Below are 10,864 nucleotides of genomic sequence, written 5' to 3' on the forward strand. Positions count from 1 at the left end.
TTCGGTGGTGGGCGTGGCTTCGGCGCTCGCGGCTCTGACGGAGCCACACGGTGCCCCGCGGGGCAATCCGCAATCCGTGGCTGACGCAGACTGTCGAATCGGTGCCCAGAAAAAGTCCCACTAAAATCGAAGCAGTTTATTCGGCGATGCAGAAAACGGAAATGCTTATCGCGATTGAACGTTGATTTTCATGTTGCTGGACGAAGAACTATTTGAAATGTTAAACGAACAAAGTAGCATCGTTGGACCACTTTCTCGCACACTTCGATTCGGAAGACACGTTGCGCTGAACAGAATATTTTCTATCGATTCGCCGCGGTTGGATTTCAATGGGCAGAACGCGCAGTTCCGACATTCGATGTCTTACATAATCGAGTAGGATGGACAGACATAACTGGAGTGGATTCGATCAAATATTCTGTATACTACTTTCGTAAACCTGTCGGACGTCTTTAATATACGCACGAGATACAAACGTTCTAGGTCCCTGTATGCAGACAACCATACTCAGTGTACGTTTGCGGATTGGGTTTTCTCGGTGGTTAAAAACGTGAGCCGCTCGCTTACCAAGTGATTCGAACAAACCAACACCGTTGACGGAAGAACAAAGAAATCAGCGCAATCAGGATGATCTCGCGGCGACAGGAAAGGATAAAGTATACACAAGCTGCCTTCCATTGGTAGGCCAACGGCTCACCGTATAAAATACAGCGCGGAGAACTGTCGACAACGAACACAACGAACAACACACCGTTTTACCCTTACCCACCGTCCGAGAAAGCAACTCAAACGGATTCGTTTATTTGTTATTCATGAAAATAAATCGGACAGGACTTGGCACGAAATCTCATTGTCACAGATTTTACGAAACGAAAGTTTCAGACCAGTTTCCTGTTTCCTGGTTTCTAGACCAGGACTGCTTAACTGGCGGCTCGTGAGCCACTTGTGACTCTTTCACCCAACTTTATCTTTCGACAAAAAAACCGCACTGTGTACGACAGGCCGGTGTTTTCCCAAAAGCTAGGCAGTCACAGGGGAAAGGAAAATCGTAGGTGTATCTCATTTTGCATTTTCAGCTTCGTGGTGTCTCAAGGGGGTACCCCCGGGTAGAGGAGTGAACGGAGCGCCGCGTAAAAGAAGTTGAGCAGCCCTGCCCCAGACGATGGCGAGATCTGCGACGTTCCTTTATAGTGCAAAGGACTAGACGCATTTATGCATTTAGGCCTTTCTGAGAGAATTGAGGAAAAAAAATGAAAAATTGAAGAAAATCGAAAAATCTATGCGTTTCTGAGAAAATTGAGGTTACATCAAATTTGAAATGCTAGGAAAAATCAATCATTCGAGACATAAAGAATATTCCACGTGGTTCCACCCAGTCTAATCATAAGATAGGCTCGACACGTGTGTAAGCTATTGTTTCCGAGGAACGCGAACCGGAACTGTGAGCAAGGGCGTGGAAGTAGGCGACCGAACGTGGGAGTAGAAGCGACGGATGAGCTCTGAACAAGTATACCGACTATTTGTTCGAAAGCCGGCGTTTATCGGGCTGTGTCGGTACGGGTCCTTACAGAGAAACGAACTCGTGCGGGGGTTGTATAATCCGCGGGGGCGGTGGTGGCGATAACCGTAAATCCACGTCTGTCAAAGAGAACGCGGAGCTGCCATTGGCTGTGACACGGGGCCCCATATTGTCGTAAGGCGAGCAGAGGTCTGTGTTTCTCAAAGCCCGGCGCGGTAGCGTCGCGAAACTGGAGACACTGGAGGCTGCTGCAACGGCGGTGCTCGACTTGTTCACAACGCCGCCGTGAACAGGTAGGTCGAGCAAGTCGGGATAGCATCGTTCCGAGGAGTCCTGCGGCACGGACACGGAGATGAAGATGTTCCCGAAGATCCCGGCGGGGAGTACACCGTTGGTGAACTCCGGGGGCGGTGGAGGAAACATGGCGGCGCAGGGGACAGATCTGATCGCGTTCACGGCGCCACCGGCCACCTCCGGTCGGAGTCTCTCTATGGTGACGGTGGCGGCACTCATGGGATCGCAGATCGATCCCCTTTCCGCCAGCTCCAGGTCCCCGGAGCTGTACGCCTCTACGATACTCCCATGACCGCTGCCTTGTTCGTTGCTGTTACCGGGCGTGGTCGTGGTCACCGAGAGGTCCAGCAGCTTCTTCTCCTGGTCGCCGAAGCTCGTGCTACCCTGCAGCTTGACCTTCTCGCGAGCACTCTGCCGCCGGGAGCCACCGCACACACAAAGGGCCAACAGAACCGCCGAGATCGAGGCGCACAAAGCCGCGGCCCCGCCTCCAGCCAGGCTGACCCACAGCAGCCAATTGTCACTCTGGGAGAGCGTGGGCGCCGTGTACACTCGCGGGATTGCCACACTGACGGTGTCCCTGGCCAGGCCGGCGATGTTCTTCGCGAAACAAGCATACTCCCCAGCGTCCCCGTCGCTCACGTTGTACACCGTCAGGTTGCTCCACCTGTCGGTTACCTTGTTCTCCCTACCAACGGTGGACCGTTCTACGTAACCGACGTCGGACGTCGCGTAGGACACGTACGTCCCCGAGTAAGACTGATCGGTCAGTTTGGTGGCGTTCACCGGGCCGCCGTTCAACTGCCACCAGACCTCGGGCTCGGGGTCACCGGTGGCTCGGCAGGCCAGACTGAGATTGCCGTTCATTTCCTCCTGGATGCTGTTGGCCTGGACGTATACCACAGGCTCGCAAGCGAACTCGACCGGCTTAACGTCCTCCCACTTGCGACCCTGTAGCCGCGACGGCGATGAACACACTTGAGGCACGGAATAGAGTTTGTTGGGCACGTCGGAGATCAGCCAGCTCCGGAAATCGCGGAGCCTGCAGTCGCAGCTCCACCGGTTCGCGTCCATGGTCAGCGTCTTCAGGCGAGGCAGGTTCGAGATCACCGGCGCGTCCACGTACTCGAGCTCGTTCTGATCGAGTCGCAACGACTCGAGGCCCACCAGATGCACGAACGCCTCGCCGTGGATCTCCGTGAGCTTGCACCGTTGCAGCTCGAGGGTACGCAGATGCTGCAGCACAGGGAACTGGTGCTTACGCAGACAGCCCAACGGGTTCCCGCTCAGGATCAGGATCCTCAGTCTTTCGTTGCCCAGGAACGTGCCAGGCTCGAGCGTCTCCACGTGGTTGTCGGACAGGTCGATCTCCACCAGGATCGTCATGTTGCGGAACGAGTCCGCGTGGATGTCGCGGATCCCCGCGTTCCTCAGGAACACCTTCTGCAGGTTCAGCAGGCCCGACCGCTTGAAGATCTCCGACTGCAACGCCGGGATCTTGTTCCCGGACAGGTCCAGCACCTGCATGTCCGGGTCCAGGGACGCGGGCAACGATGTCAGACCGGCGTCGTGGCACAGCGCCGATTTCTTACCCGATGTCCATTTGCAACGGCACACGGCCGGACAGTCGGTCCAGTCCGGGAACGCGGCTGCTCGTGAAAGCAACGCGTACGTGCCCAGCAAGAAGAACAGGGACAGCAGGAGGTTCCCTCGGAGAGGGTGCCGCGTTGCCCCTAACATGCCACAGTCTGTTTCGCTTCCCCTCGCCGATTAGAAGTCTGCAACAACGGAAATCACGTTAGCCGGTCGCATTGGAAACCTCGGGACGGCTAGGACGAGGATCGGTCGTCTCGAGTTTGTATGGACGTGCTCGTCGCATTGTAATCTACAGAAGTCTGCAAATAACATAGGGGACTTCAGGATGGGTAGGAAGAGGATCGGAATTCTCAAAGGGTCTAGCAGGACAAGCATACACAATCGGCCCCGGCAGGCCAATTTTCACTTTTTTTGGCTGTTGAACAATGCTCTTTTCCTAAAACGCTATTCTCTGAAAGTTCTATCGAAGAATGAAGTGTAGCCCCTTGTTGTCGACTACGGAAGATGAGAAGCTCATTAAACTTGCAACGGACAAGCTGCTCCCTGAAGGGGCCGAAGCCGAAGGAAAACTGCAGCCTCTTCTGATTTTTGACATAATTAACCAGACTTTGTTGGTCCATAAATTGCGAGGACCAGTTGAAAGAGGATGCATCGGAACAAGCCGGCGGTATTAAAATAATCATCCGTTGCGTTGAAGGGTCAGGTGCTCGTGCGATGATTAAGCACAACAATCCACGTGGAACGTTTTGAAACCTTCTGCATTGTTGGGCCGGCCACTCTGTCATTTAGCCTATTTGCGTTAGCATGTAAAATTACGCGTGATAATTTCCGGATTAAACACGGCCCTCCCACGACATAAGCGGCGCTACTTAACGCGTTATTGTGCGCTGTTGATTAAACGCCACACACGTGCTGTCCTCTCCTCTCTTTCTCTCCCTCTCTCTCTCTCTCTCTCTTTCCACTCTCACTCTCCCGTCGATTTTCATTTCCCTGTCGACAATGATCATTTCAAAAACAAATGTAAGCTCGGCTTCGACTCTCTCGGCGAGCAACAGAGCGCTCGCGGTCGCGTTTCACCTGACAACGCCTGTTTACGTCCCTTTGGCCGCACGCACTCGTCAATTTGATATCCCGTGGCTACGTTTCGATCCCCGGCTTAACTGCGATTCGAATATTTTTCCCGATTCCATCGGCCCCAACACTCTTTGTCATTATTGTTCCTCTGGTGGGCGAGCGCGAATCTGAATTACCAGTTGCGCCGAAAAGCACATTTCGAGTGTGACGCGAGCTCAGGTGCTCTTTAAACCGGGACAACATTTCCAGAATTGGTCCAAGCGATTCGGCTTTTTTTTTTTATTAGGAACCAGGGTGAACCCTTCGGAGACCTCGTTCCAATACGTTGATTAATCAGACTGTTTCCCATTTTTCATACCTATCTCCAAGCTCGAGAGTAGCAATAACGGATGGAGGTGTAACGTACCTAATCACTAGACTGCGGATCTTTATGCAAAATCAAAATTTTCTACCTGAATTGCAACAGACTGGAGTGAAAGAGAAATTGATGTTCTTTCTTAATATGTTTAATAGGTTGAAAATAATGTAACAGCATCTTAAAAATTTTTTTAATGTTCTTACTGTTTCAGAATACGCCTACCCATTTTTGTCATAAACGCATCAAACGAGTAGGTGCATTCTAAAACAGTGAAAAGATTAAAATGATTCGAGAATACCAATTATTTTCAACTGGTTGTCTCTTGCAACAGATGCAGACCATTTTTATTTTGCATAAATATCCGCGGTCTACTGATAACCTAACCTCGTGTAATCCGTTCTCGGATGCTCGTTAGAGTCAGTACAGTGCGCGGACGTCTTCGCTGAATCTTTAATTGACTGGATGATGCTTTAAAAATTTCCATCAGGACAAACGATCGAAAATCGTGAAAAGCTCGGATCCTCGCCATTTGCAATCGTCTGTATCTGACAGCAGCTTCAACAGTCATCGATAAAATGTCCAGCATGTGCATACACGTCGATTTACAAAGCACAATTGCTAATTCTCATTAACCGGGAGGAGTAAAGCCATATCGAGATACGATCACGGCGATGAACGAGAGTCGACGGTGTTAAAAGCCGTGAACTCCGGGAGCAGCTGTTTGCGCGACGAAAAAAACGTGTTCAAGGGAGCGAGGTAACAATTTTCGCTAATTAGTAATTATGCTGGACGTGCGTGAAACGATTCGCGAGCGTAGCCGGCGAGCGGGGCGTTCTGTTGCTGGCAGGTGAATAAAACAGAAAGTAAGAGACCGTTTCTATTACGAGATGTGAAAGCTCTGTGCGGAGTTTTTTCCTGTGGAAAGGGGCGTAGAATAAAGGGGACTTTATTTCGTGCGTTTTATTAGCGGTTAAACAGAACAGAGGGCATTTTGTTGGGTACCCGCGGCTCCAACTTTTTTCCGCGCGCACATACACACACACACACACACAGCGGAACGATGAAAGAGAGTTTCCCGCATTCGATTCCAAAGATTTTTGCGACCGGGGGCAGTCTTCTTGTCGGCGAAAGCAATCTCGTCTGGTTGCTATCTCGAAATGTCCTGCGAGCCCGTTGGGAAACGTCGGCGTAACAGCCTTAATTGTAACGAGTGCTCGGAGATTTTAATCGAACGGCCGCGGGAACACCGGTTGATAACGATGTACACCCGGCGGGCAGATTAACAATTTGTTTACGCGATCCGGAATATTAACACGGCAATGGAGATCCGCGAGAGCGTTCGGCGAAAGCTAAGCGAATCGATTCGATACGCGCCGCGTGCTCGCGAAGTCGATCGGCGAGGTGAAATCGGAAACAAAAGGAATGAATGCATTATCGGCGGAGTCGTATGCTTTTCAATGCTGTGGAAATTTAATCGGAGAGACGCGGAGTCGATTACCTCCCCCGTCGCGAGCCCCGATCCGCGAAAATCGTTCAACCACCGATGAATCGCTCGACAAAGGACGAGACAAGCCAACGATAAAGAAAATCCTGAATCAAAGATGGAAAATTGAGAATCGCTCGCCGATTTTGCTCGATGAAGTTTCCTCAAAGCTAACAGACGCGGAAATAATTGAGGACGGCTCATTAATACGGATCCCGAGGAACGAGCACGTAGAACCGATTTGTTGCCGTCCAGCGCAGCATCGATGTAAATATAATTATACTAATATTAGGGGTATCCATAAGTAATCAATTATTTCGAAAGAATTTGTTTCGCCTTTAGTTCTGTACCGATCGTTGAAGAGGAAACACGTATTCTTTCACAGTTTTCGGTAGAGCAGCCTGTGTTCTAAATATTCTAAAAAGTATAATTTTTTTTACAACCCTGTAATAAAATGGCGGCGTCCGTACGTTCCGAGGACCATATTCGTCATTGCATACTTTTTCATTTTCATGCGGGATTTGCAGGAAAGATGGCAAACTGTCCTTGATAATGATGGAGATTATATAATAAATTAAGAAATAAAAACTTGTATTTACTACAAAGTTTGTTATAGATTTCAAAATAATTGACTACTTATGGGTCCTCTTAATAGATTCGAGGAGATGTCGATGAGACAGAAGATTAACAGACTTTTTCTCGGTCGTGAATATCGAGCTACACCAAAGGCAACGATCAGTCCGATTGATACCGCTCGTGAATAATAGCGACGAAAAATTTGAACAAAGGCAAACACAGATTTCATATCCCATTTAACTCCTAGACTGCTTGTTCGCGGTTCCTGGTTTTCGCAGGCAAACTTCCGCCAGGCGGTGTGGATCGATTAAAAAGTGATATTCTGTGCGAACGATGTGTGCTCTAAGTGATAGAGACGTCGACGCGTTTTATAGTTGAGGGTGGTTGTTCTTGTCTCAATCGGTTGTGTCTCGATTCACAGTGTAACTAGTAGACTGTGGATTTTTGTGCAAAATAACGATTGTCTGTACTCATTTCGAGCTACGGAAGCCGCGTACACTAGTCATTTCTTTTCGTATTCACTGTATAAAGCTGGAAGTATGTTTTTGTACTCGATCTACTTATTTTTCTTATAAATGCAGAAAAACCGGAGGCTAGTCAGGTATAAATGACCACGCCGATGGAAAACTAATACAGAATGTATACGTATGCTCGAAGCAAACTATACAGCCAAAGATGCTGGTATTATTGTTACCATCAGTTGTGTCACGAACACGTGAACGTACGTGAAGATGTACAGTGTAATCGATAAGATAAAAGTGACCAGACAGAAAGCTTTCCACTGCTTTCACTGCACAGTCAACTAGCTACTGTCCCTTGTTTTCATCGTTTAAGCTACGAACACAAGGATCCAAATCAATAAGAAATGAATAGGACTGCGGATTTCATGGATTTCTCGCAAAAAGGAAACACTATTTTCGATATATTCAAATCGTCGAAAGAAGGAGTCATTATGTTCCCCATAATTGACTAGAAAGTTTTTTATTTTCCATAAAGCTCCACAGTCTAGAAATAAGTTAGCGGAACTACTCGAAAGTGCACCTTTTTGAACAGAGAATATTTTGCGGTTGTTTCGATATAAAAATGTCTCGACGAAGGGATTATCTAACCCTTTTCGATTCGTTCTCGCAGCTGAGAAAATCGTGGACGCCGGGCGAGCCAATATTGGCAAGATCGCGGCGGCGGCGTGCGGAATGGAAATGCAAGGTTATTACGGAACAAAATGGAGGTGGTGAGGGTAGCAGGCAGCGGTGCAACAGTCTCGTATCGGGCGGTGTACATCGCGATTCGTGCTTGTGGAACGCGACTCCTCGGAGGAAGCCCCGCGTCGGTGTTCTTACTTGATCGTCTCGTTTGGCCGCCACTAAGCATGCCGTCTGCGTGTCTGAATGGGGCCGTCATGCTTGCGTGGACGCTTCCATTGTTTCTCGGGGGCTTTCATTTCGCCGACCGGTCTCCTTCAGGCATCACGGACCTATTGTCCAAGGGTTCTTAGATTTCATTCTGATTAAGCGCGGCGTACGGTGTCCGCGGTGCGCGCGGTGCGCGCGGGCCTGGCCTACTTCTCCGATTCCGTCTCGCCGGCCCTCTAATCTGCAACAAACAAAGAACAACAATCCCTCGATTATGTAACCTCTTTTTCCTTGTTATCTCTTTCTCTCTCTCTCTCTCCCTCTCTCCCCCTCCTCCCTCTATTTCTTTCTTTCTCCCGATCTCTGTTCGGTCGCGTTGCTCAGACAGAGAGAGTTCTTTCTCTCGGCTCGTTCGGCGTCCGCGAATCAAATCGTAGCATCAACGCGCCGGTGTGACCAAACAAAACGGTGCTCGAACGCGTTTTCGAGTCGATTACGGGTACGCGCAGCACGGTGAGAGCGTCGACGTTGTTTCCCGACCAGCCTCGACTCGCCTCGACCCGTCGCGTCGTCGACACGGCGAGAGCCCGCTTTGATATCGGGCAACGAACGCGAATTTTCAAGCCCACCCAGGACACCAACCCCAGTCCCGGGCCGCACGAGCGCTTCCGGCCGCCTACTAAGGCATATTAATTGCTGACTCGGCTAATGGTATGCCCGCGTAATGCGCCACGAAATTTATATCGATCATAAATTACTCGTAAAACTCGGCTCTGCTCGAGGAGGGCCGCGCGAGCCTCCCAATAATTCCCCCGCTCGACCGTGCACGATCGCGACGAACACCTCGAAGGAGGAACATCCCCTACCCTCCTCAAAAAAAAAAGGACACTGGTTAAAGGTTACAATGTAGTATATTCAAAGCATCGCGAAAGGACACCAGCTAATTGAATTCTCGGCGAGAGCAACACGCACATACAAACACACACAGCCCGTGTGTCGCACTGTATCGAATCGGAGGGCGGGGGGGGGGGTTAGTCGACGCCACCGGGGACTAGAAACGAGGCTCACCGGTGATCCTGAACGACGAGTACGCCGTCGAATCAGCGGCCCGATCACAGATCCCACGAAATCCTGCCGCACCGTTTCACTCGCGAACCATAGTCTCCGTTGCTCTCCGCTCGTCGCCCCGTCGCTTTATTCACCTTGGCTTGCGGCCGGAGCGGAGCAGCGAGTCAGCAGGAAGCCCTTCGAGGCCCAGAAACGGAAACAGACACGACAACTAGAAACGCACTTGTCAGCTTCTGCCCGATCCACGCGTAGCATGTGTGTTCGCCCGTTCTCACGAGAGGACACCCCCCACCTGTGCCGACGCGGGGTCGTCGACTGGCATCGAGCGTACTTTTCTATTATCCTCTACGGCGATCAATCAATCCGGCTGACCGCCGCCGAAGCCGCCGACACAAGACGATAGCCCTCCACCGTCGTCGTCGTCGTCGTCGTCGTCGTCGTCTTCGTCTTCGTCTTCGTCTTCGTCTTCGTCGTTAACGACACCAGGCTCCGTTTCAGCCTCTGAGCGTCGTCGTCGTTGTCGGCGGTGCTCGTCGATGGGAGACGCGCGAGCGGATGCTGCGACCGCGCCGCTCCATCGAACATTTTCATCCCCCGAGCGCCGTGCGACCGCCGGCGCCGACACTGCTACCCTGCTCTTTCCCCGATTTCACACCTGAGCTACACCTGAGAACACCACCTCCGATTCGCCGATCCACGAATTCCCGGCGACAAGCCCGATCGCAGCCCGTCCCAGCACACGGCACACGCGAAACCTGCAGATTTGCCGCAGAGGCCACCGACACGATGCCTCCGTGTCCCCGTGTCTGTTCCTCTCGCTTCCCCCTCCCTCGCAGCTTCAATTTCTCCTTCGCTCACCTCTCTCTCTCATCTTTCTCTCTCTCTCTCTCTCTCTCTCTCTCTCTCTTTTACAGATCTCCCCTCTCGGGCTGGCTATCCCTTTTCGACTCCCTTGCCGCATAGACGACCGTTCGCGGGCAGCACCGTCGAATTCTCTGGTTCAATGAAATCCGTTCCAACCCCTCGACCCCTCCGACACCCACGTCCACCCCCGCCCCATAACCTTTCGACCCCGCTCTGCCCTCTTACTCGTCGTGATTCCGCTCACACGCGAACCCTCCGCCTGACTCTGCCTCCGTCTCAGCCTCAGCCTCTGCCGACGACGGTTTTAGGATTCTCTGCATGGTACACCCTTTACGGGAGACTAGAAGGGGCTAGAAGGGCCGCCAAGGGTCGCCTCTAAACTAAGACGCGAGGAGAATTAATTGCCGTGAGCATGCCGATGACTCGATCGATCCGGGAACAGACTATGCGGACACCTCCGAGACACGGTTCATCCTGGTAGAGACCTGGCTTATCGACGCGGATGACGCCGGAGATGGTTTTAGACGGGACCGGAAGGTGGAGGATCATGGGAAACCGGGCCCTTTGGTTTTATCGCGTTTCTTCATCGACAATCTATTATTCTTTAGACCCGCTTCGATTTGTTTAACACTTTGCGCGCTGCGTCTCCCGGAAATGGTAGAAATGGTATTCGAATGTAA

General features: G+C 51.2%; 1 protein-coding gene across 2 annotated transcripts; it reads right to left on the reverse strand.

The window, feature by feature from the left end:
- Positions 1-1,463: 1,463 nt before the first annotated feature.
- LOC143354636 (uncharacterized) lies at positions 1,464-10,140 on the reverse strand. Of its 2 annotated transcripts, none has more exons than XM_076788894.1 (3): positions 9,455-10,140; positions 8,241-8,493; positions 1,464-3,591 (listed from the first exon to the last, which is right to left on the reverse strand). In XM_076788894.1, exon 3 carries the CDS (start codon positions 3,551-3,553, stop codon positions 1,565-1,567), a length of 1,989 nt encoding a protein of 662 aa, XP_076645009.1. In that variant the 5' UTR covers positions 3,554-3,591; positions 8,241-8,493; positions 9,455-10,140; the 3' UTR covers positions 1,464-1,564. The 2 variants fall into 2 exon arrangements, with proteins under 2 accessions (XP_076645009.1, XP_076645008.1); XM_076788893.1 differs by having other exon boundaries at positions 9,321-10,140.
- Positions 10,141-10,864: the final 724 nt, after the last annotated feature.

This window comes from Halictus rubicundus, chromosome 5, assembly GCF_050948215.1.
Source record: "Halictus rubicundus isolate RS-2024b chromosome 5, iyHalRubi1_principal, whole genome shotgun sequence".
NCBI classification, from domain to species: Eukaryota; Metazoa; Arthropoda; class Insecta; order Hymenoptera; family Halictidae; genus Halictus; species Halictus rubicundus.

Excerpts from the sequence above, each read along its gene's own strand:
- LOC143354636 (XM_076788894.1), bottom strand. The coding sequence starts at position 3,553 with ATGTTAGGGGCAACGCGGCACCCTCTCCGAGGGAACCTCCTGCTGTCC.